General features: G+C 37.7%; 1 protein-coding gene across 1 annotated transcript in view; it reads left to right on the forward strand.

Annotated features, from left to right (window-relative positions):
- Window positions 1-3,362: 3,362 nt before the first annotated feature.
- LOC107599951 (MAP7 domain-containing protein 2-like) overlaps window positions 3,363-27,450 on the forward strand; it is a 27,448-nt gene continuing 3,360 nt past the window's right edge. The window contains exons 1-16 of the mRNA XM_016291707.1: window positions 3,363-3,692; window positions 5,537-5,650; window positions 5,780-5,887; window positions 6,037-6,114; window positions 6,673-6,836; window positions 8,412-8,511; window positions 14,190-14,285; window positions 17,683-17,795; window positions 19,129-19,244; window positions 19,569-19,975; window positions 20,766-20,916; window positions 21,292-21,463; window positions 21,823-21,927; window positions 22,472-22,522; window positions 22,788-22,842; window positions 26,192-27,011. Of these exons, the coding sequence (XP_016147193.1) occupies window positions 3,650-3,692; window positions 5,537-5,650; window positions 5,780-5,887; window positions 6,037-6,114; window positions 6,673-6,836; window positions 8,412-8,511; window positions 14,190-14,285; window positions 17,683-17,795; window positions 19,129-19,244; window positions 19,569-19,975; window positions 20,766-20,916; window positions 21,292-21,463; window positions 21,823-21,927; window positions 22,472-22,522; window positions 22,788-22,842; window positions 26,192-27,011 (2,693 nt within the window). The 5' untranslated portion in view covers window positions 3,363-3,649. The remainder of the gene's footprint in view (window positions 3,693-5,536; window positions 5,651-5,779; window positions 5,888-6,036; window positions 6,115-6,672; window positions 6,837-8,411; window positions 8,512-14,189; window positions 14,286-17,682; window positions 17,796-19,128; window positions 19,245-19,568; window positions 19,976-20,765; window positions 20,917-21,291; window positions 21,464-21,822; window positions 21,928-22,471; window positions 22,523-22,787; window positions 22,843-26,191; window positions 27,012-27,450) is intronic.

Genomic DNA, 27,450 nt, shown 5'->3' on the forward strand with positions numbered 1-27,450 from the left:
TATATATAATGAGATTACAAATCATACAGTCATAACCGTAGGTAGATATTTCTGTCCTTGAGGTTTACAGGTTCTGGTTAAAATGGCAATAGTCTCGATAAGTATTAGAGGTTTTCAGGTTCTGTGTAGAATAAATTATTTTAGACCTTAGTTTGGTCACGCAGTAGTAAGTTTGGATGTTGTCTGGAGTCGATCTTGTCTACTGTTGGACTAAGAGAAGTACTGACCCACTTCATTTGGACTCGTTACTGCCAGTCCTGCTGCCCTCCGGCTGTATCAGACTGCCACGTTTCATCCATATCACATGGCCCATCTCCACAGAGGAGACCCGGAAGTGACCTCAAACGTCGCGGTTAGATACCTGTGATGCAGTGTTGGTCATTTGACTGCTACTAAATGTTTCTTTTGACCCCTTTTTGAGCAAATTCAAAGTGTAAATGAGGCTTTTCACACTTAAAAGGGTTAATTCTGAAAAAGAATTAACCGTGTTTTACACTGTTCATCAAGAATCCACATTACAATTAAAACCCCTAATGTCATCGTTCTTATTGGCATATTTATGAGGTCAGTGGGATTGAATGGACAAATATAGTGAGTGCACGCTACTTGCTTGTCCATCTGGAAAAAAGTGAAAAAATTCTCCACACACACACACACTATGTATACATACTTGCATACAGAGCTGGGTAGTAACTGATTACATATAATCTGAATTAGCCTACATAATCAGATTCCAAAATGTAAGGACATTTAATTAGATGAAATTATATTTTAAAATACTCTAATCAGACTACAGTTAGGCTGCATTTTATGGATTACATGATTACACAATAATTATTTACACAATAGCAATAATTTTTCAATAATCAACTACTGAAAATAATATCTGATCCTCTTTCACCTAATATGTGTTTACTTGAAGTACCTGAAATTTTTTTATGTTTTTTTTTTCTCAGACGTTGGTTATGGTCACAAGACTATGGAGGACGAAACCTGCAAAAACAATAAATAAATATTCAAATGTATAAATACACAAATTCTTGTTTAAATACATAAATAATTAAACGTGTGATGAAATATAGGCAAATAAATAAAATAAATTGGTGGGCAAATGGAAAATGTTTAAGGAAATGCTTAACTCATCCTATTTATTTTCCTTTAATCACTCATTTATTTCTGAATGTAGTTCCACATTTATTTTTCCTCTGCACAACATGCTAATGAGAGGGTGTCAACCATGGACTTGGTCAGGTCTTGTGATAGCTGGGGGCGCGGCTTTCCCGCTGACAGGAAATGCATGGTGTATATCTAAAGTCACTTTTGCCGACAGAGCAAGATACATAGAAAAACTGAGCTGTATTGTCCGTACAGTATCCGTGACTTTACAAACGACCCAACGGAATGGCCAGAGGTGTCATTTCCCAGCACTCGATATTCGCAGATCTAGGGACCGTCTCTAAAGTTACATACGACATTCTTCAATAGCATTAATCTTCAATAGCAACTTCAATAGCATTTGAGGAGAATGACTCACAGTCAGAAAACCAACTGTAAAGTGTTCATGTAGTTCTCAGTTATAATGCAAACCTTTTAGATTTTTTATATTTATTGAAATTAACGTTAAATTCATATCTTCACTTTAAAAAATATTCCTGTAGAAATTACAGTAACTAACTGGCAGCAGTTCGCTCGTAACTTACTGTAATTGTATTTTGTAGCAAACTTTTTATTTTTATTTTATTTTACCGTGTCATTTAACTTGCTGTAAATTTATTTACAGTGTAATATTGTTTAACTGTAAAATATTTTATTATTGTATTCATTTTTTGGTCCTTTCTTGAGTAATGCATTTTAAAACAATAGAAAATATACTGTTATACTGTAAAGTTTACTGTAATTGTGAAACTTTACATTAAAGAACTATAATACATTAGACTATTTGCAGAATTTAAAACTATTTACATAGGCAGCACTTCCAGTCAACTTTTTGAGCCCTCTTGAACTGTCTGTCTGTCATTGGAAGGCACATGAAACCACCTCCTGCATTGATGGCATTCGATCTGAAAAAAGAAAAAAAATCTAATCTAATCAAATTGCTTAGTAATCAATTATTCATTTCAACTCAGTTCAATTCACATTGATTTATTGGCATGACGTCCTGAAAATAACAGTAGAATACTGGCAGCTGTGGTTGCTGTCAGTAATGAACTGTTAATTTACAGCTCTCTACAGTTAATTTACATCTATTTTTTTACAGCGATCTGCTGCCAGTTAGTTACTGTAATTTCTACAGGAAGTTTTTTTTTAAGTGTAGATATGAATTTACCGTTTATTTGAATAAATATAAAAAATCTAAAAGGTTTGCATTATAACTGAGAACTACATGAACACTTTACAGTTGGTTTTATGACTGTGAGTCATTCTCCTCAAATGCTATTAAAGTTAGAAAAGTGTATACCAATGTCGTATGTAACTTTAGAGACGGTCCCTAGATTTGCGAATATCGAGTGCTGGGAAATGACACCTCTGGCCATTCCGTTGAGTCGTTTGTAAAGTCACGGATACTGTACGGATAATACGGCTCAGTTTTTCTATGTATCTTGCTCTTTTGAACGGCAAAAGTGACTTAAGATATACACCATGCATTTCCTGCCGCGCCCCCAGCTATCACAAGACCCGACCAAGTCCATGGTTGACACCCTCTCATTAGCATGTTGTGCAGAGGAAAAATAAATGTGGAACTACATTCAGAAATAAATGAGTGATTAAAGGAAAATAAATTGGATGAGTTAAGCATTTCCTTAAACATTTTCCATTTGCCCACCAATTTATTTTATTTATTTGCCTACTTTAATCACATGTTTAATTATTTATATACGTATTTAAACAAGAACTTGTGTATTCATACACACATTTATTTATTTATTTGCATATTTATTTATTTATTTGCGTATTTTTTTATTTATTGTTTTTGCAGTTTTCGTCCTCCATATTATACACTTCATGTCAACAAATGGAATATATGTTCTTTGTATTTTTATAGGCTATCAGTGTGGTACAGGATTATTCTATTTAAATCAATGTGAAAAACGAGATAGTTCAAAAGTAATCTAAAAGTAGTCTGATTATATTTCCTAAAATGTGTACTGTATATGGATTGGCCTACGTTAATAACTACAGTTTCTGTCAATATAACATTTTAATTGATATTTCTTTCCTTTAATCATTGATTCGCCTAAATGTGTCGTTTGAAAAGCTGTGGTTGTGAACATGTGGACGTAGGCACTCTTTTGTTTCTCGTAGACCTGAATCCGTTTCTCTGTCGTGGTTTTCGCCGCTGGGGATGACGTCACGCCGTGTTTCAGCACCACTGCGCTGTCCAGCCTCTCGCGACTCTCCTCTTCAGCGGACAGAAGAACTTTCCTCTCGATCGATTCTTCACTGCAAACCTAACAATCTGCGATAGCGCCAGAGAGCGCGTTCTGCTGAGAGTGTGGAAAGCGGATCGGGTCCCGGTAGCGCAGCGGCAGTCCAGGAAGAAGCTGGCAATGCTGTTTCTCTTGGCTTGATTTTTTTTTGGGGGGGTAGCGTTTTGCTGCGGCGCTGTCCGTGGCATTGCGGTTGGAAGAGGCGCCGGTGGACCGCGAAGATGGCGGAGAACGCTGTCAACACCGATGTCAGTACAACGACAGGTGAGCGACTTGCGCAAAGGTAGGTGTTTGCATGTGCATTGGATGAGTAGGACAATGCCTTGCTTACACACTCAAAGTCCCATGCTTATGATGCTTCAGTGGGGCGATGAAGAACAACGACGCGCTCATTCGAATCATTTCCTTCTCCAAAGCTTAAAGCTGCTGTCTGATCTGGCAGACAAACCCCGCTGAAGCTTTTACATCGTAACAGGCCTTGCTGCACTTCGAGACTGTTTTTTCATTTATTACTTTTACTTTTTTTTAGTGTAGCCTGTCTGTTGCACACAGTTGTCGGCGCGACTCGATGCAGGGGTTTATTGTTTGTTTGATTGCTATCCTCAGATGGGGCAAGTCCATTATTTCTGTAGCCTACTGCGTTGCATTTTCATGGCATGGGAGGTTCTCGAAAGTTGACGGGGCGAGCACCGCCCAACGCTATGAAGTCAAACTCTGATGAGATTAGAGCCGTTAAGACTGAACCACGTCCATTTGCCAAATTAATTTAATGGAAAATCGATGGAGGGAGCTACATCCGGCTCAGGAGCTGCTTCAGTCGTGTGTGTGATCTAAGCAGCATCTGCAGAACTGTCGCTGTCCTAATGCATGTTACTTTTGTGTCCAAACATGTACATTTGACACACATATTGACAGATCATTGTAGCGCACTTGTGTTTTGACAAGTGTAGGATAAAGTGTATTATAGTAGCATTAATAATAATATTACATATCCATATATACACTAGGTGTGTGTGTGTGTGCAAATGAAATCGTATATTTATAGAACTAAATAAGCAAAGTAGGGTCTTAGATTCTCAAATTAGTTTCCTTCAAGAATATCTTTATTGATACCATTCTTAATATCGAAACCATTTATATAGAGCAGATATATAAAGATATATTTATATGAAATACATTTTCAGACGCATTAAGAAATGTGATTAGGTGTTGTGATGGTTGTGTCTTTGACAAGAATGTCAAATCATGTCTTTAGATGATTGAAAATATATTGTATGCTCTACCTCTATTGTCTGTAGTTAGACCTCATTATTGGCAGGAGTTTTCTGCATGAACATGGCATGAGTATTTTTAGTTGTTTTTTTAGTCATTGAGCTCACACATTCTCAGTCAGCTTTATGTCCACTCTGCTTCTTATAGCAGAGGGTGTGTGTGTAATGGGAATAGAGCTAGGGAAGCGGAGAGGAAGAGAAAAAGCAAAGAGACGGAGCAGACACCATCATGAGTGAGCAATTTATTTAAAAGACATGTCATGCAGAGGATAGAAAGGAGGTTGAAAACTGACCTTACGGAACTAAAAAGAACATCTGACACAATGCGTTTTCACTGCTCTGTCAAGAACCATTTCGGTAATTAATAGTTTATTTTTAGAACCCACTGTACCCTTCAAGGCACAAAATGCTAATTTCTTCTGTACTAATCTGCCTAATTTATTGATCGTCAGTGAACAGTGTTTATGTGTTCTAGTGGATGCATGATATAACGTCTGACTCTATTAAGTGTATGTGTCTGTGAAATGACTGATTGACCTTATACAGTAGGTGAAGCAAAAGTAACTAGGCCACGGCTTCAGATTCATAATCCAGTCCGGAATGAATCAATGGTCTGTTCTTTGTCCTTGACTCAGAACAGAAATTAAAACTCTGTTTACCTTAATTTGTTCAACAGTAATTCTGTAATGCTCTGTTTTATCTCTTTTTATATACTTATATGTGTGTGTGTCTTTATAGCAACAATATCTCTGTTTAATAAGGCCAGCTATGTATCAAGGTCCCAAGCTTGCCATTTCAACCAGTTTTCATCCCTCTTGGCGTGTTCTTTTTTCTCAGCAGTCACTCAAGTAATGACATCACCTTTAACTCCGGAAAAGAGACCGCAAAGCAATAGCCATGCATCACCAACTTACCAGAAAACCAACCAAGGCAGCCCTTCTATAAAACACAGTAAGATCAGCTTACATTAATTTGTAAAAGCACACATTTTAATTAAAAAGTGTGTGTGTGTGTGTGTGTGTGTGTGTGTGTATATATACATTTTCTCCTTCATCCTCATCCTTTGTCTTCATCCTGAAGCTGATGCTCTGACCCCACCCACTGTCACCGAAAAGAAAACTCAAACCAACGGGCACGCTTCACCTTCACACCATCCACCCAATACCAACGCACTTGCAGGTAAACAATGTAAGTCCCACAGTTTCTGTTGGTGTTGTGTGGACGTCTTCTGTCTCATCTGATTATGTTATAAGAGCAGCTCAAGCTATGTAAAAATGTCTAAGAGATAAAGTGTCTATTTTCCTTTGTTTTTATGTTTCCGTCTCTCTCTCTCAAAGATATGGAGGGCTATCTGAAGACAGATGATAGAATGAGACTTGCCAAGGAGAGACGTGAAGAGAGGGAGAGGAGTTTGGGTAAGTGTGTCTGTTCGTGTCTCTGAATGTGTGGGTGCAGTGAATTCAAATAAGTGACTCATAGGGGCGATTCTAAGATTTCGAGGAATATGAGATGAAGGTTTAATCTATGCATGCCAGATGATTTTATTCAAATGAACTTACATTGCATCGAAGGTCTATATTTTATCAGTCCATGCATTCTTGGACCTATGATCTTAGTGTCACCATGATTGAGCTACAGTAATGAATAAATGGAACATCATTTTCTAAATCAAATTAGTATTTATAGTGGTGGTGTATTGCATTGCACATGATTTAGTGATTTTCACAGGACGCTAGATGCAGTGCAACTCAAGGATAACAAAACAACTTTTTTTTTTTACTTCACACACACATTAACACAATGGTAATTTCCAAAGGGTTTGTCCCATCTAGTGTATATTTACTTAGACATTCCCTATGAGAACAGCCCCAAAATTGCTGAAGCTGTCAGTAACTTTGAAATTGCTGGTGTTGTTTCATAACAAGCCAAAATGAAGTAAATAGTTTCTCTCGCTCTCTCTCTCTCTCTCTCAGCTGCACGGGAGCAAGCTATAAAGGAGAAGGAAAGGCGGGCACAGCTGCAGTATGAGAAGACGGTGGAAGAGCGATGGAAGCGGCTGGAGGAGCAGAGACAGAAGGAGGAGCTTCGCAGAGCAGCCGTGGAGGAGAAGAGAAGACAGCAGCTGGAGGAGGAGAAGGTCAGAGATCTAGTCAAATGCATCTGTCCTAGGACTCGATGTCCAAGCAAGGAGTCATGAAAAAGCAGACACTGCTTTTGTTAATTTAAGATGGACACAAGATGCTATTCTTCCCTTGACCTTTCAAATGCTTTCAGATTTTCTTATATGGCACTGATATGCCAGATGTCAGGACACAATTACATAATCATTGAGTCCAGCCAGTCAATTGAAACCTTCTTTTGTAAATAATCTCTAATAGCTTTAGGGCAATTAGGCCTGCATGTATTGTGAATACATTTTAAGAGTTTAAGAAAAATGTTATGTATTTTCAGCAGTTGCACTGTATCTATGGCAATGAAATCCTGCCTTGCCATGTAAAATCACCCACCCACAGGGCAGACACTATTCTTACACACTCATTTATCTGTTATGAGCCTGTGAGTGTTTACTGGGTTCTGTGGCTTGTGATACTTCTCCAATTAGAGGGATTTGGCCAGATCAGATCAGACTTTATTTTAATCCTTGTCTCTCGCTGGGCTGCGGATTCATTATTCTTCTCAAACACGCCTTTCATCTGCCACACAGTAAGCTTTCACAACTATGTTCATTTTGGAAAGGCTGGTCCTGAAAAGGAGTGGGCAAAGAACGAAAGAGGAACAAGGTGGCATGCGGGGGAGGTGATGCTGGACTCAACAAATGTTGCTGGAACCATTTTCATAGATGCAAAGCAAAGCAAATACAAATGGAAGCTTAAATGAGATGGCAGAAATTTGCTTCATAAATGACCATGTCAATATTTGAGGATGCAACTTGGTATTCATGTGGTGCCTATTAGTGCCATATCTCTAGAAGTGAATGTTTTAGAACTTAATGAAGGAAATGAAGGTGTTATTTAGTACTTGATTTGGCACTACACTGCCAAAGTTTGGGGTTAGTACAATTTATATTCACAATGTTTTTGAAACAAGTCTCTTATGCTCACTATAAGGCTGCATTAATTCGACCAAAAATACAGTAATAAGACTGTAATATTGTGAAATATTATTACAACTTAAAATAACTGTTTTCTATTTTAATATATTTTAAAATGTAATTTATTCTTGTGATGGCCAAGCTGAATTTTCAGCATCATTACTCCTTCTATATGAGGAGCATTCTAATATGCTTATTTGAACATTTCTTGTTATTAATGTTGAACAGTTGTGCTGCTTAACATTTTTGTGGAAACCTTTTTTCAGGATTCTTTGATGAATAGAAAGTTCAAAAGAACAACATTGGTTTGAAATTGAAATCTTTTGTAACATTATGCATTTCTTTACTGCCACTTTTAATCAATTTAATGCATCCTTGATGAATAAATGTATTACTTTCTTTAAAAAAAACAAAAAGAGACTAAATTAAAGTCTTACGGACCCCATTATTTTGAACAGTATATATAGGCAATCATATGGAATTATGGGTAGTGTAGATGAAGATCATTCTTCTATCAGTGCATATATCTACACCCCTTGTGGTTGTACTGATGTTGTTGGTGTAAATGTCCACTGGTGAAGTGAGTGTCTGGTGTTTCCTGTGCTGGAACGGCACACACAGGAGCGTCTGGAAGCTCTAATGAGGAGATCACTGGAGCGCAGCTTGCAGCTGGAGAACAGGAATAAACGCTGGGCATGGGGTCCCAACGGCACCGCTCAAGGTGAGTGTAATGCACACGCATCACACTGGATGAAGAAAAACAGAGACTGGGAGGAGGGGAGTGAGCAGTGATGGAGTGAGAATGGAAGTAAGGCACTACTGTGAGGAAATGTTTCATGGTGTGGTGGATTTCAACAGTCAACTCAGGTTCAACTGGATGAAAATGCTTCTGTGTTGCTTCTTTCTAACTAAATTCAATTTCATTTGTTCAGCATTTTTTCCTCTCCATTTTAGTTGATTTGTTTATTATTTTATCCTTATTCATTTTTTAAGGTTTCAAGAACATTTATTTTAAATTTTTGACAGTGCGGTGCATGTTAAAGAAGCTGTTGCAGCGCTGCTGTGTCACTGCAGTGCAGTTTGTCCTTGCATTTTGTATGATTTTCATCTGGGCTTTAGGACACAGTGTTACTAGAACTCAGGTTTCATACTTCAGCTCATCAGAGGAAGGACAGGCGGCCATGAGTGAATCAGCACTTTCTGCGTGCTGCGCCCCGTCCTATTGGCTTGATTTAGATACAAGCACATTAATTGGTTAAGAAATTGGTTATTGATTTGGGGCCTTAGATTTAATCATTTAAGAAGCTAGGGATGTTCAGAAGGAAGAAAGCTTGTTTGTGTAACATTTCTGAAGGCATTTATTCATCCAAGTCATTGTAGATTGTACAATTTGTGAAATCTAAATTATTTAAATATTATTATTATTATTATTTTAACAAAATAGTTCATTCGTTTAGCAGATGTTTTTATCCACAGTGACATTTGAACGTTTTGTAATAAAGGGATAGTCCACTCATAAATGTGACCCTGGACCGCAAAACTTAAAGGGGTCATATGATGCTGCTAAAAAGAACATTATTTGGTGTAATGAAATGTGTTTATGCGGTTTAAGGTTAAAAAAACATTATTTTCCACATACTGTACATTATTGTTTCTCCTCTATGCCCTGCCTTTCTGAACCCCGTCGATTTTTACAAAGCTCATCGGTCTGAAAAGCGAGGTGTGCTGTGATTGGCCAGCTATCCAGTGCGTTATGATTGGCCGAATACCTCAAGCGGTAAATGTTACGCCCCTTACCATACTGTGATGCCTTGTCCCGTAGTGATGGGAAGTTCGGATCATTTTACCGACTTGGACCTCTGAGTCTCGTTGAAAATCTTTTTTCGAGTAATTTCGTTCATTTTAGCAAAATATAATTTAAATGTTACGTGTTACCATTTACAAGCTTCCTTACAAACGGGTGCATAGTTATTATTATTATTATTATTATTATCATTATCATCATTATTATAATTATTATTTACTCTTACAGTTACATGATGCGTTTCTGGTCTCAAATTGTAGCTTTTTACTTCTTACAGTTTATAAATGTGTGAATTTCTGTCATTATGGTTCTTTTCCATAACACTGAATGTTGTAACAAAGGTAATAAAGAGTTGGTTATTATTATTAAGTCTCTTTCCGGCTCAGACTGCATTGGTTAAACTTATGGGTCTGTCACGTGATGAACAAACGACTCGGAAAACCCGAAGACTCGAGAGATGAACTAATCAATTCTCTTTCCGGCTCAGACTGCATTGGTTAAACTTATGGGTCTGTCACGTGATGAACGAACGACTCGGAAAAACCCGAAGACTCGAAACAGGTGAACTACTTGACTAATTCCAGTACAGAACCTATAGGATGTTGCGCATGCGCGACTGAACGAATCACTCCCCGAGACGACTCGTTCTTCCCGAGTCACATTAAAGATTCGTTCAAAATGAACGAATCATTTAAGAACAACCCAACACTATTGTCCCGGCCGGAGCGACGAGACAAAAACATTAAAACCCATTATAAACAATGCATTTGTTGCATCCAGTGGGGACATAATTACGGATTATAATGACTTATACTGTCTTTTTACGCGTTGCATTGCATCGCACCATGTAAACATAAAACTATGTCTGCATTTGTGATCGGAGAAATTACAAACTACAAACGCTACTCTACACTGCTCAAAACTCGCGTTTGAATCGTCAGTGGCAAATTCTTTAAATATGAAAAACTTCAGAAGTCAGAACAGCCGGCATTATAGTCTACTCCAGGGGTATTCAACCTCTTAGGACATGCGCCTAAAGATTTAAAGATTTAAGATTAAAGACGAAGCAGATATCGTCTACTTTTGGAAGACCAAACAAAGTAGTTTCGCTTTCACAACGAAACACACAGCGCCTTCACGACATGGCAGCGGCGGCAGCAACAATACTACAGCGAGAATAAAAGTTACGCCTTCTTTCTTTGCATGAACATTTGGGCAGCATTATGCAAATCTTCCCACATCGTGACGTAGACATGTGGGGGCGTGTTAGAACGAGCCGTTTTAGGTAGGCCTGGTTGACTCTTAACTTTTATAAAGAATATCTCTTTGGATTTGAGACTTTAGTCTTTGCAACTTTACAGATCTTCTTTATGCACCAAGAGCTTGTAACACTCCAAAGAGAAAGGAAAACTTGAAATCGCATCATATGACCCCTTTAAGTCGCTGGGGTATATTTGTGGCAATAGCAAAAATACATTGTATGGGTCAAAATTATTGATTTTTCTTTTATGCCAAAAATCATTAGGATATTAAGTAAAGATCATGTTCCATGAAGATATTTTGTAAATTTCCTACTGTAAATATATAAAAACTTTATTTTTGATTAGTAATATGCATTGCTAAGAACTTCATTTGGACAACTTTAAAGGCGATTTTCTCAATATTTAGATTTTTTTGCACCCTCAGATTCCAGATTTCCGATCTCAGCCAAATATTGTCCTATATCCTAACAAACCATACATCAATGGAAAGCTTATTTATTCAGCTTTCAGGTTATGTATAAACCTCAATTTCGAAAAATTGACCCTTATGTCTGGTTTCGTGGTCCAGGGTCACAAATGAAAATTCTGTCATCATTTACTCACACATATAGTGTTGGGGACTAATTACATGTAACGGAATTATGTAATTTAATAACAAAATAAATGTAACTGTAATCAGTTACAGTTACTGAGAAAAAATGTGTAATTAAATTAGTTGAAAATGTTAAAGATTACAAAGGGGGTTACATCTGAATATTTTCACACACATACAGATTTAATTGATTTCTTTCCCAAATTGCATTGTCTGCTCTAAAATATGAGACACCAATGTTTCAGGAGTTTAGGACACAGAATAGGCCATGTTTAGTCAATAATTGTTTTGTTTCCAATTTTGGTTTATGTCTCTGCTTTGTTTTTTTTAGATTAACTGTTAGATGCCAGTGTTTCCTGTATGCAAAGATTTGATTTTAAAAAGCAGTTATGTAGCTATTAAACTATTTCCTCTTATGATTTTAAATCTATATTCAACCTCAGAATGATCTCAAAGTGAAAAGATTTTTCAATATTATATATAGGCCTATATTACCTGATTTTGTAGTGCTGTGCTTTAAAAATAAATTATTATAATCTTAATTGAAATGATGAAAGATTCTGAAGGTTAACCCTGCCTGGTTTAAATGTTTGAAAATGATTAACAGTTGAAAACATTTGTTAGAAATTTAGAAAAGTAATAAAATGTAATCAGTTACATTTCTTTAAAGGGGTGGTTGAATGCGATTTCACTTTTTTAACATTAGTTAGTGTGTAATATTGCTGTTTGAGCATAAACAATATCTGCAAAGTTACAAAGCTGAAAGTTCAATACAAACGGAGATATCGTCTTTTAAAATTCTGGCAGTTTAATTAAAAAAAAATGGCTGGTAGGGACTACAACGAGTTACTTCCCGGGTTCGTGACATCACAAACCCAGATAAACCCCGCCCTCGGGAAAAGGCAGCAAAGGGGGCGAGGCCATGCTGCGCTGCTTTAGAGAAGAGGAAGAGAAAACTAGGGGTGCACGTAAAAAATCTATTCATATATGAATCGCGATTCTGTCTTCTAACGATTCTAATGGATTCACAAGTTTCAAAATCAATGTTCTAAAGCAGCGGTTCTTAAAGGGATAGCTAACCCAAAAATGTCATCATTTATTTATGTCATATTATTTATTCACCCTCATGTCATGGTTGGTGGTTGCCATTGACTTCCATAGTAGGAAAAAAATACTATGGAAGTCAATGGCAACCACCAACTGTTTGATTACCAGCAATCTTCAAAATATCTTCTTTTATGTTCAACATAAGAAAGCAACTCATACAGGTTTGGCACGACATGAGGGTGAGTAAATGATGACAGAATTTTCATTTTTCAATTTTCATTCAGCAGTGTGTGATTTAGAATTTGTCTTTTTTTGTTTGATTATTATTAAGCACATAGCTGCAGCAGGAATATAGCCCTCTGTCACTTTAAGAGCCGCACGGATCCAATTTATCGTTACACATGAATTTTAACTCTCAACTGTTTACGTTCATTTATTACATGACCGACGGAGGTTTACGTGAATAATCACTACGCGCCGCATTTTGACACATTTTTGCATGTATTTGACCATTTAGGCGCGCAAGTTGACTTTATGTCCGTGTTCTGTTCCGTCTCTGCACGCATAATATTACACAGAAATCCTCCCGAGGAAGCGCAAGTTCTCTTTAGCGCTTTTAAAACATGAATAAATCTAATACACTTCAATAAATCAAGCACGTCCCATTTTGCAAAAATCACGTTACATGATTTACTGATTTGCATGTGAAACTGGGCTTTTATGGAGAAACGAAAACACACCGTTGCAAAGGGGGCGGAATGGGGCGCAATAATCGTTTTATCTCGATTATTGTATTTTCATAATCGTTGGAGGCCAAAATCGAAACTGTTTTTTGAATAATTGCACGCGCACTAGAGGCGATTTAGCCAATCACAACACACTGGGCTAGCTAACCAATCAGAGCCCATCGCCTATTTCTGAGGGCAGGGCTTCATACAAGAAGGAAATGATCAGCGCGTTTCTCAGAGAAGGGACAGAGCGGTGCGGAATAAAGGTAAATTATGTGAAAAATAATAAGTTTTTTTTTTAAACGAAGCATTAACACGTGAGACTGCACCCCATAAACACAATCAAGCCTAGAAAAGAGACAGTGAACCACCCCTTTAATAAAGTAATTGAAATAGTTACACTACCTATTATATTTTAAACAGGGCAACTTGTAATCTGTAACCTATTACTCACTGCTCACACACTTATGTCATTCCAAACCTGTATGACTTTATTTCTTCTGTGGAAGAAAAAAAAATGGAAGAATGTTTACAGATAAACATTTTCAGTTCACATTGACTTCCATTGCATGTACAAAAAATGTCATGTAAAAAAATACAATGCAAGTCAAAAGAAAACAGAAACAGAAATATTTTTTGGGTGGTGAACTACTATCCCGTTTTACCCCAGAAATGTGAATGCTTATTGAGAAAACTCATGAAAAGTGTGTTCTGATGTTTTTTGATGATTGCCGTGTGTGAATGTGAAGGATGCAGGTTTTGAGTTTGAGTGTGTCTGAATCGGCTCAGCCCTGCTCATTGTGTCTGGCTGCCATGCTTAAAGAGCGCCAGAGGATGTGGTGAAGTGTTTAGGTGTGTGTGCAACACACACACCACCCCAAAAACACACGCTTCACCTAAGGGTGCCCAGTCTGTCCATAATGCTCTGCTGTTTCTGCTGTGCTCTACCATGACTCTATCGCCCAGGTGACTGGGAGAATACCCCGCCTCCTCTCTCTGCTGCCTCCGCCCTCCCCCATGACCTCGCTGCCCCCTCTCCTTCTGCCATCGAATCAGGCAACGGTATGAACCCTAGCTGGCCTTTTCTCATCCCCTCTTACCCCCGTTTTGGTTTCCATCCCAAAACTCTAAACCAGCCTGCTCTCCTTCCCCTGTTCCTGCTTGAGCACTTAGGGGGCTAACTAAGTGGGGTAAATGCTTGCATATCCAGATGTGACCCAGCTGCATTTCAGGACTCAAATATTTTAGGTCTGTTCATAACATGAATAAATCTAATACACTTCAATAAATCAAGCACGTCCCATTTTGCAAAAATCACGTTACATGATTTACTGATTTGCATGTGAAACTGGGCTTTTATGGAGAAACGAAAACACACCGTTGCAAAGGGGGCGGAATGGGGCGCAATAATCGTTTTATCTCGATTATTGTATTTTCATAATCGTTGGAGGCCAAAATCGAAACTGTTTTTTGAATAATTGCACGCGCACTAGAGGCGATTTAGCCAATCACAACACACTGGGCTAGCTAACCAATCAGAGCCCATCGCCTATTTCTGAGGGCAGGGCTTCATACAAGAAGGAAATGATCAGCGCGTTTCTCAGAGAAGGGACAGAGCGGTGCGGAATAAAGGTAAATTATGTGAAAAATAATAAGTTTTTTTTTTAAACGAAGCATTAACACGTGAGACTGCACCCCATAAACACAATCAAGCCTAGAAAAGAGACAGTGAACCACCCCTTTAATAAAGTAATTGAAATAGTTACACTACCTATTATATTTTAAACAGGGCAACTTGTAATCTGTAACCTATTACTCACTGCTCACACACTTATGTCATTCCAAACCTGTATGACTTTATTTCTTCTGTGGAAGAAAAAAAAATGGAAGAATGTTTACAGATAAACATTTTCAGTTCACATTGACTTCCATTGCATGTACAAAAAATGTCATGTAAAAAAATACAATGCAAGTCAAAAGAAAACAGAAACAGAAATATTTTTTGGGTGGTGAACTACTATCCCGTTTTACCCCAGAAATGTGAATGCTTATTGAGAAAACTCATGAAAAGTGTGTTCTGATGTTTTTTGATGATTGCCGTGTGTGAATGTGAAGGATGCAGGTTTTGAGTTTGAGTGTGTCTGAATCGGCTCAGCCCTGCTCATTGTGTCTGGCTGCCATGCTTAAAGAGCGCCAGAGGATGTGGTGAAGTGTTTAGGTGTGTGTGCAACACACACACCACCCCAAAAACACACGCTTCACCTAAGGGTGCCCAGTCTGTCCATAATGCTCTGCTGTTTCTGCTGTGCTCTACCATGACTCTATCGCCCAGGTGACTGGGAGAATACCCCGCCTCCTCTCTCTGCTGCCTCCGCCCTCCCCCATGACCTCGCTGCCCCCTCTCCTTCTGCCATCGAATCAGGCAACGGTATGAACCCTAGCTGGCCTTTTCTCATCCCCTCTTACCCCCGTTTTGGTTTCCATCCCAAAACTCTAAACCAGCCTGCTCTCCTTCCCCTGTTCCTGCTTGAGCACTTAGGGGGCTAACTAAGTGGGGTAAATGCTTGCATATCCAGATGTGACCCAGCTGCATTTCAGGACTCAAATATTTTAGGTCTGTTCATAAATGCTATGTAAAAATATTTGACTTGAAATTGTTTTTTAAACAAGAGCCAGCAAGATAAGGGGATGAAAGAGGAGGTTGCTTTCAAGTAAAATAATGTCCAGTATTTGTTTTGCTGAGCAATTCACATGCTGCTATACCTAATCTGAATGTACAGTGCCTTGTAGAAGTATTCAGTCTCTCAATCACTGAATTACAACTTCTTCATTGACATTCAGTTTCATGTGATTTTTCTTTAACTTCTAAACACTGAAAAAAATTAGTAGTGTCTGCTATGGCAAGTGCTAACGCTTTTTTAAATATTCTGACTTTGGATGTTTGTTTGATGGGTGACAAAACTGGCCAACAACAACAAAAACTGCATATAAGCTTAAGGCGCAATCACATTTTCTGTTGTTCTGTGAATTTTTCATGGGCAAATTCCAGTCTTTTGATTAGAAATGCATGCGATGCTGGATTTCATGCAAGAGTGAAAGATTTCCACATGCAAAAAGTGAAAATTGGTCACACAGATTGTCTGTATGATAAAAAAATAAACTTTGTGTGACCAGTGCTTCATACATCATTACAGTATTGACAATAAACAATGAACCTTTTTTTCTGCAAAATTGTGCAAATTTGATCACATTTTACAATGAAGGAGAAACCTGAGCCACATCTTGTGACCAGGTATCACACCTGGGGATGACTTCTGTTGACTTTGGCCAGTACAACCACATAGAAACCACCCAGAACACTCTAGAATATGCATTTTAACATGCTAGCAACACCCTGGCAACCTTATAGAAAACCCCTGCATCAAGACTTGGATTTGCACAGGACAGAACCAATTTTTTTGGAATATAAAAATACCCATTAGTCAAAAAGAACATGGTGAAAAACATAGGCTAGTTTCTTGTCTCAGTTCAGCTGACAATCTTTGGCTCTATTTCATTATGGTGGTAAGCAATATCAGTGCTTTGAAATAAAAACGTCAGAGAATGGGAGAATTTATGAATTCTTTGGCACGGCACTGTATATTCAGTGTGCACTTGCTCTGTGGCTCAATACATGGTTGGTGAAAGTCAAAGCAAATCTGAATGTCTGTGTGCTGCGGTGTCTTTGCGTGTTTTGTATTGATTGTGAGTGTACTTTTTTATTGTGTGTGTGTGAACCAGTACTTTAATCACAGCAATGTTGTTCTTCTGATATTGAAGTGTGTGTGCATGTTTGTTCTTGGGTTGTTTTTCTTTCTAATTAGATCTCAGTTGAATTGTTTTATTTATTTAAGAGGCATGCGCACATTAACATAACCACACACACACACACACACACACACACATATGCTTGCATTTGTGGTTTACGGGGACTCTCCATAAGCGTAATGGTTTTTATACTGTACAAACTGTATTTTCTATCGCCATTCACCTAAACCTACCCCTTACAGAAATCTACTGGCAATTTTTTAATTTCATAAAACACCGTTTTGTATGTTTTTTAAGCCTTTTGTTTTACAGGGACACAGAAAGTGTCCTCATAAACCATGTTTGCATGTAGTACCCATGTCATTATACACATTTGTGTCCTCATAAACCATATATACCAGTACACACACACACTCGGCAACAGGTGTATTATCTTATTAAAGCTTCACACAGGAGCTGAATCACATCTTTGTTCATTCGTGCCACTGAATAAAGTTTTTGTTTGTTTTGTTTTAGATAACCAAAGAGTGTGTATGTGTGTACATGTGGCTTGCTTAATGTTTAATGTCGTTTTTCACGCTGTGTAGCCACATGTGGTAATATTGAGAGATCTGTTCTGACCAGGAAATGTTCCCATGTCTCTCCCACGCAGTGCCCTCCAGTCCTCACAGGTCACCATACAGAGGGTCACCGAGTCGAAGAAGAAACAACCCTGTGCCAACAGAAGAGTCCAGTGGAGCTCTCAGTGCCCCCAACACACCCAAGGTCAGGACAGATCTGGAACAAACTCAAAAGCAAACCACTTTTATACCTCCATGGTAGGCTATGTATTAGGTTCTACTTTTAGGATAATTTTTATTATTTATTTATTTGTTTAATCAATTATGTATGTATATGTTTAACGTTCTATAATAGATTTAATAACCAAAAAAAACTAAATTTTGAGGCGTGTGCCCTATGCTATTACAGCAGCTAGTTTTCAGCTACTACTCTAAATAAATTAGTTATTATTCATGACCCTAGTGAAAAATAAATATACTAAAAAATGTATTGAAATACATTTATTTCATTCTAAGTATACTACAAATACATTTATATGTTTATGTGCTTAATAAAAATACCTTGCAATTGTACTGTTAGCATACTTAACTAGTATACTTAAATTGGAACAACTAATTTTATACTTAATGCACTTTAATTGTGTGGAAGTAGAGCTGAGGTGGATATACTGAAGTATATTTGATTGGGATAAATTGGAACTATTGCAAGTATACTTCAGGTACACTTGAAATATCTTGCATTTAAAGACTTATATTAATCAACGATCAAACGATCCTCATTAGTAGTGGCATTAAAATGCATTTTAGGCTTAATATTACGAAATGTGCGCTGTGCACAAAGTTTAATTATAAGTTGTTGTTTTTTATCAGCAAGTCTCGAGTAATATGTCAGTAAATATGTCAATAGATTTGAACTATACTCAGTATAAATTAAATGTCAAGTCAAGTCACCTTCATTTATATAGCGCTTTTAACAATACAGATTGTGTCAAAGCAACTTTACAGGAAAATAGTGTGTCAGTAATGCAACTTGACAATAGTAAACATTCAATTTTCAGTTAAAAGCAGTTCATCATTGTATCGTGAAAAGCGCTATACAAATAAACTTGAATTGAATTGAATTCAGTGATGTCATCATCCAGCTCAGTTCAGTTTAAATAGTAAAAATGTATTTTAAATATATTACTCTTTTACTAGGGGAAAGCAGAATTGCCATTGCCTTTTTACATCTACTCTGTCAAACAAAGTTGATTTTTAATTATATTTAATTAACTTATCAAAGATGCAGTAAAAATAAATCCAGGTGTAAAGGCAGGAATAAATAGCTGACATCTGGAAAAACTGATTTGTAGATGAAATCCGATATCAAGTGGTTTAAAACAGCAGATTATCGGTTTCTTAAAGACTTCTCTTTGGAATTCCCCAATGGAATGTTATGACATTTTTCTGTGAATAATTACACAGCAAAGGAAACTGTTGTGTTGCCATATGGCAGCAGTGTACCATAGAGCGTTATGTGTTATTTGTGTTTGTTGCAGAAGGAGAGATTGCGTAGAGAGAGGAGGACTGGCTCTCCAGCCACAGGCTCTCCAGTTAGGCGAGCTAAATCTCCTGCTGATGTTACCCGGCGCTCTGCCTCACCTGCCACACCCAAGTAAGATAGAGACAAACTTACCTATATATATACAGTGGGTACGGAAAGTATTCAGACCCCCTTAAATTTTTCACTCTTTGTTATATTGCAGCCATTTGCTAAAATCATTTAAGTAAATTTTTTTTCCTCATTAATGTACACACAGCACCCCATATTGACAGAAAAACACAGAATTGTTGACATTTTTGCAGATTTACCATATATGTATTATTTCCAGTAAATATGTAAGATGTTGACAAAGTGACCTCTGATTAATTACATGTTTTATCAGTAATGAGCTGACTATAAGCATCTGAATCAGCTCTCTGTTTGTATGCTTTGAAGGTTATTGCCTAAGAGTCGTACTCAGTCGCCCTGTACAGTGCGGCAATATCCACCCTCCCCTATGAAACACAGACCCACCACACCGGTCAGTGACAGCAACTGGAAGACAGAAGACAAGCAAGCTGAGGACATCAGAAGTCAGCATCCTAAGGAGGGCAGGTCTCACAGGGCTGAGATCAATCAGAACAGGAGCCCTAACAATGAAAGGCTGGATAAGGAACCAAAAATGGAGACAAGTGTTTCCAGCACACCACCTCCAGAAAGAAGAACAACAAAGATAGAAAATCACATTAATGGGTCAAAGCAGAAGAAAAGTGTAGTTTTAGAAAACCAACAGAAGAAGAATGAAAAGGTGGAGACCCCTGAGAAAAAAAATCCCAAATCAAACTGTAATGATGTGACTGCAGGTGGGTCTGAAACCTGGAAGACAATATGAACCTCCTTCAGTGCACTAGTGCAGAGTCAGACTTACTTTATCATACAGACAGTTATCATACAGCTCATTTATCATATTTTTAATGTGTATATATACACACACACACACATACACAAAATACATTTTAATCTGTGGGGTTTCTGCCAACATTGCAGGTGCTTTTTGTATGGGTTTTTCAATTGAATTCAATTCAAATGTATTTGTAAAGCACTTAAAAAACACAAAGTACCAAACTGCTGTGCAATTATAAGAAACTGAAAGATATAAAAATACAGAAATAAAAGATAGTTTAACATTTTAAATGCATTAAAAAATTATAGAATATATATATACAGTATATATATATTTAAACTATCTGTTATTTCTGTATTTTTATAAAATATCTTTCAGTTTCTTATAAAAATAATATATACAATATTTCTATCTATATCTATGTATATCATGATAGATACGGGTGCTGTGACATATTGACATATATTAACTATATATGTCTATATATGTCTATATCTATGCTATAAGATTTTGAATGATATTGTATACCATGCGTACATAGCCTCATTAGTATAAAAGAGTTACTATATAAATTAGGCCCTTGAGACTAAAGGGATCCCGCTTTGTGGTCTTCCTTATTTTTTGGACTTGTTTAAACTCATTTTAACTGCAATGATATTCATCAGTTGTATTTATACCTTTCTCATTCACAGCAGCTTTAAATTGTGAAAATGATTTACACTCGCTTATCTTGTTTTACTCTCTCACAGATCCTTCTCCTCTGAACTCTCCTGGCAAGGTGGTTGCTGGAACGACAGATGCTGAGGAGGCGTCTCGTCTGCTTGCAGAACGCAGACGTCTGGCCAGAGTTCTGAAGGAACAGGAGGAGAAACAACGCAGGGAATTGGAGGAGCAGGAAAAGTATGCGTGTGTATGACTGATGCTGTATTTCTCTGAACTAGTGTACAAAGCGTTCAGTGCTTGCCGAACATGACTCAGACATTTCTAATGAGTATGCGTTGCATAACTGTGTTCACAAATGTTTTTGAATTTTCAAATTAGAATAGAAATTTTAATCTGGGGTTTCTGCCAGTTTTGAAGGTGCTTTTTGTGTGTGTTTTCCAATTAAAATGTATTTGTAAAGAACTTAAAAATCATGATTTGAATAATTTTCCAGAGTGATGTTTGTATGTCACTTGAATACAAGAGTACAAGAGTGAGATTTTGGTGGTACAGGATAAAAGGCACTTTTGAGACGTTTTCTCATGAGACTGTGTTGGTCTGTGTGATTTTCAGACTAAAGAGTGAGCAGCTTAAGAAGAGGCAGCTGGAGGAAAGAGCTCGACAAGAAGAGAAAGCTCGTCAAGCTGAGGAGGAGAAATGTAGACAAGAGCAGGAACGGAAGAAGAGAGAGCAGGAGGAGAAAAAACAGAAGGAGAAGGAGCTTCAGGCCCAGACGGAGAAAGAGGTCAGAAGATTTAAAGTGAAATTAGCCTTTTTAGTCACTGGACCAGAAGGCATTAGCTTGCTCTAAACTAATGAAGAATGTAGAATCCTGTTTCAAAGTCATTTTACATGGGTCCCAAATATATTTTCACCTAGCATCCTTTTCTTTACTCCACTCTTCTAAATCTTCCATTTCTCCACAAAAAATATGAAGGAATCAAATAATAAGGCCAAGTACATACTGCAGTTAAATATGGTTCTAAATCCGCTCATAGTTGAACCGCTCATATCTATATCAGTCTATCTATCAGTCGATCTGTCATTCTTTTCTGTCTCTGTCTGTAGATTCCTAACCTTCAGTTGTGTCTATGTGTTTAATAGAAAGAGGAGGCAGAGATTCGTGCTCAAAAGGATGCTGAGCATCAGCGGCAGGAGAGAGAGCTTTTCAAACAGCAGGAGGAACAGGAAAGACAACAACGAAAAAAGGTAACACGACCAGCAGCAAGCCACCCCAAGTGAAACATAAACATACTAAAACGTATTTGAAATACATTTATTTCATGCTAAGTATGCTATAAATACATTTACATATTTATGTGCTCAATAAAAATTGCACCCTGCAATTGTACTTTTAGTATACTAAACTGGTATACTTAAAATCCGCTAGACTGGAATAGCTAATTTTGTACTTAATGCACTTAAATTGTGCTGAGGTCTAAAAGTTAGATATACTGATGTATATTTGACTGTGCTGAAGTGGAACTATTGCAAGTATACTTTAGTTACACTTTAAATGTCTTGCATATTGACATTATACAGGGATCATACAGTACAATCCTTATTAATAGTGATATTAAAACACAATTAATACTAAGAAATGTGCATTGTGCAACTCCAAATAAATGTTCATTATAATTTTATATCAGTAAGTCTTAAGTGATATGTCAATAAATATGTTATGTCTAATATAATATAATATAAAAACTATCCATAGAAAAATACTAAAATGTGCTTAAATTGTTCTCTGCAGAGAATTGAAGAAATAATGAAGAGAACCAGGAAGAGTGACGGTGAGATGAAGGTATCAGTGAGAAACAAACTGTCCATCACATTTAACTTTTTAACTGTTCAGTGTCTTCAGTGAGCTGAATAAAGTATGTGTACTACACTGTAGTAAAGTGTGACTCATCACAAAAAAAAGCAGTTAAATTAGACTATACTGGCATGGATTACCATCCATGTGAATGTGACCCAAATACCCCTTTTTGTCTTAAGTAAAAAAAAAAGTAGAGCGTAAATGATTGCTCTGAAAGGTAAAGTAACAGAATGACCTGATATTCACTCAGAGAGAGGACAGCCCAGAGCCCTTGTCTCCTGTCTCCCACCCCATCTCTCCTCCAGGTACGACTCAACCCTGCTCTCTCACCCTCACTATCACACACCAAACATTGTTGAAACCCATGTTAATAACAACATTTGAAAGTATTATTGGGTGTTTTTTCTATGTGGCTATCCTTAGAAATGATACCTACACATTGAGGGTTGCCTATTTTGTGAATGCATCTAAAAGTGTTCACTACTGCCAGTCTTAGTCCGTGCAGTTAAATTAGACTATACTGGCATGGATTACCATCCATGTGAATGTGACCCAAATACCCCTTTTTGTCTTAAGTAAAAAAAAAAGTAAATGATTGCTCTGAAAGGTAAAGTAACAGAATGACCTGATATTCACTCAGAGAGAGGACAGCCCAGAGCCCTTGTCTCCTGTCTCCCACCCCATCTCTCCTCCAGGTACGACTCAACCCTGCTCTCTCACCCTCACTATCACACACCAAACATTGTTGAAACCCATGTTAATAACAACATTTGAAAGTATTATTGGGTGTTTTTTCTATGTGGCTATCCTTAGAAATGATACCTACACATTGAGGGTTGCCTATTTTGTGAATGCATCTAAAAGTGTTCACTACTGCCAGTCTTAGTCCGTTTTTAGACTGTTCTCACCCTAGAGGCAAATGTGTATGTACTGCTAATGTATCAGGCCAGCCCTGCTGGTATTTTTCCATCACTGCAGTATCTGCAGCATTAGCAGGAGAGGGCAGCAGGGGATCGTATTCTCTGTCAAAGGTTGTGTTCAAGGTGATCTATTCAAAGACTGCACTGATTATATTTAGTCTGCTCTGCATTAAATTGCAGTCATTTGTGTGGCTTTTGACTATATTAGGTGTTTTAGAAAGATGTGTTTGTGACATAATGCACATAATGAATCACAAAAAACAAAAACAGTGTACAACATGTTCAGTTCAGTTGTCTTGCCGTCACTAGCCTTCTCGAATGTGACTCATATATTTACACTGAACAAAATTATAAACGCAACACTTTTGTTTTTGCCCCCATTTTTCATGAGCTGAACTCAAAGATCTAAGACTTTTTCTATGTACACAAAAGGCCTATTTCTCTCAAATATTGTTGACAAATCTGTCTAAATCTGTTAGTGAGCACTTCTCCTTTGCCGAGATAATCCATCCACCTCACAGGTGTGGCATATCAAGATGCTGATTAGACAGCATGATTATTGCACAGGTGTGCTTTAGGCTGGCCACAATAAAAGGCCACTCTAAAATGTGCAGGTTTTTCCTTACGTAAAGTCCTTTCCTTACGTCCTGTACGTGGTTTTTCCTTACATACCTTTAAAAAATGTGTGCCTTTGACATCTGTTAAAAATTTGCAGACTAATATCAATCTAAAAATATTATTCACTATTATAACTGTCCAACACATCTTTTCTTCTCAGGTAGTAACCATTTGATCTCAAATGCTGAAGTCAAATCTCAGGCCAACTCCATTCAGACAACCTCTGTGCACGGCCAGAGCAACAAACAAGAGAGTCCAGGGAAACCACCAGAGAATGGATGTGCCAATGAGCAGATGAAGTTACCTGCTCACATGCCCTCGAAAAATCCCTCCTTAAATGGCCATGTGAACATGAACTCTACTGTGGTTAAAACACAAGAGAAAGATAAGGTAAGTGAAGAGAATGCCAAGACTATTAGACAAGCGAGCGTAGAGCTAAAGACCCAAAGTTTAGAAATGAAGGAGGAGATAAAGCGAGAAGACGCATCAGCAGCAAAGGTGCAGGTAACCCCGCTGAAGAGCTTACCTGAAAACACAGTAGCAAATATTAAGAGTATTGTGATGACAGACAACGCACCTGCAAATACTCCCACTCACAACAACCTGACCAATGGAAAAAGCCAAACTATCACTCAGGTGGCCAAACAGGAGGCCAATATCCAAGTGAAAACACCTGATTCTGTACAAATGAATGGACAGGCCACAGCTCAGGGACCCAAGAAGGAAATCACTGTGAAGAAGTCCGACATCCCTCATGCTAATGGACAGGGGAGCTCAACGGTAACTGTCCCGCAAGCAAAGACTGTCCCTCAGGCTGGTGGACATATGATAACACAGAAACCAAAGGAGGGAGGGAACAACAGCCCGCCCTCTTCCTTGACTCCGTTGCCAGAGTCAAGACCCCCTCTGCCTCTTATTCGTCTGGACACTTTGATTTTAGAGTGGCCTTTTATTGTGGCCAGACTAAGGCACACCTGTGCAATAATCATGCTGTCTAATCAGCATCTTGATATGCCACACCTGTGAGGTGGATGGATTATCTCGGCAAAGGAGAAGTGCTCACTAACACAGATTTAGACAGATTTGTGAACAATATTTGAGAGAAATTGGCCTTTTGTGTAACATAGAAAAAGTCTTAGATCTTTGAGTTCAGCTCATGAAAAATGGGGGCAAAAACAAAAGTGTTGCGTTTATAATTTTGTTCAGTGTATTTGAGCTCAGCTCATGAAAAATGGGGGCAAAAACAAAAGTGTTGCGTTTATAATTTTGTTCAGTGTTCAATAAGCATGCGTTGCATAACAAATGTTAAGAAATGTTTTGTAGGCTTGCGCTAGAAATATCTACTACTAGTGAAATTTTATTTACACTATAATACTTAGAAAGGATGCATTCAATTGAACTAAAGTGGCAGTAAATACGTGTTACGATAATATGTATTTCAAATAAAAATGATTCTCTGAACTATTCATTCATCAAAGAACCATGAAAACAGTGTATCATGGTTTCCACAAAAATATTAAGCAGCACAACTGTTTTTAACACTGATAATAAGAAGACGTGTTTCTTGAAGACCAAATCAGCAAAGATTTCTAAAGCTTAAAATGACACTGAAGACTGGAGTAATGGCTGCTTTGCTATCACAGGAATAAATTACATTTTAAAATATACTAAAAATATATTAAAGAAAAAAGGTGTTTTAAATTGTAATAATATTGAATCAAATTATTCAAAAACATTAAACAACTTGCCAAAATATATGTAATAGACAGTATGTGGTTTTTCCTTACGTACCTTTAAAAAATGTGTGCCTTTGACATCTGTTAAAAATTTGCAGACTAATATCAATCTAAAAATATTATTCACTATTATAACTGTCCAACACATCTTTTCTTCTCAGGTAGTAACCATTTGATCTCAAATGCTGAAGTCAAATCTCAGGCCAACTCCATTCAGTTTTTCCTTACGTAAAGTCCTTTCCTTACGTCCTGTACGTGGTTTTTCCTTACATACCTTTAAAAAATGTGTGCCTTTGACATCTGTTAAAAATTTGCAGACTAATATCAATCTAAAAATATTATTCACTATTATAACTGTCCAACACATCTTTTCTTCTCAGGTAGTAACCATTTGATCTCAAATGCTGAAGTCAAATCTCAGGCCAACTCCATTCAGACAACCTCTGTGCACGGCCAGAGCAACAAACAAGAGAGTCCAGGGAAACCACCAGAGAATGGATGTGCCAATGAGCAGATGAAGTCACCTGCTCACATGCCCTCGAAAAATCCCTCCTTAAATGGCCATGTGAACATGAACTCTACTGTGGTTAAAACACAAGAGAAAGATAAGGTAAGTGAAGAGAATGCCAAGACTATTAGACAAGCGAGCGTAGAGCTAAAGACCCAAAGTTTAGAAATGAAGGAGGAGATAAAGCGAGAAGACGCATCAGCAGCAAAGGTGCAGGTAACCCCGCTGAAGAGCTTACCTGAAAACACAGTAGCAAATATTAAGAGTATTGTGATGACAGACAACGCACCTGCAAATACTCCCACTCACAACAACCTGACCAATGGAAAAAGCCAAACTATCACTCAGGTGGCCAAACAGGAGGCCAATATCCAAGTGAAAACACCTGATTCTGTACAAATGAATGGACAGGCCACAGCTCAGGGACCCAAGAAGGAAATCACTGTGAAGAAGTCCGACATCCCTCATGCTAATGGACAGGGGAGCTCAACGGTAACTGTCCCGCAAGCAAAGACTGTCCCTCAGGCTGGTGGACATATGATAACACAGAAACCAAAGGAGGGAGGGAACAACAGCCCGCCCTCTTCCTTGACTCCGTTGCCAGAGTCAAGACCCCCTCTGCCTCTTATTCGTCTGGACACTTTGGAGGGGAAGAGCGGAGCGGCAGATGAAGTGCAGTACATGGAGGTTAGGTGAGTTTGACACAGTGACTGTGTCAACATATCCTGTACACTAGACTGCCCTACAACGACCAGGTAGGAACTGCATCCCAGTAAGACAAAAGGTTGAAAAATCTGAAAAAAAAATTAGAATAAAATGTATTTATGATTTTTATTTACACACACTAATCTGCAGAAACCTGTCATCAACCTTACATCTAATGTAATCATTATTGAGATCTGGTTTATAGACAAACTGTGAACAAGACAGTGAATATAAATTACAAAGTACATTCATATAATTGTGACCCTGGACCACAAAACCAGTCTTAAAGGGGTCATATGATGCTGCTAAAAAGAACATTATTTGGTGTAATGAAATGTGTTAATGTGGTTTAAAGTTTAAAAAACACATTATTTTCAACATACTGTACATTATTGTTTCTCCTCTATGCCCCACATTTTTGAAACG

The sequence above is a fragment of the Sinocyclocheilus grahami genome, unplaced genomic scaffold (assembly GCF_001515645.1).
Source record: "Sinocyclocheilus grahami isolate Dianchi unplaced genomic scaffold, SAMN03320097.WGS_v1.1 scaffold275.1, whole genome shotgun sequence".
NCBI classification, from domain to species: Eukaryota; Metazoa; Chordata; class Actinopteri; order Cypriniformes; family Cyprinidae; genus Sinocyclocheilus; species Sinocyclocheilus grahami.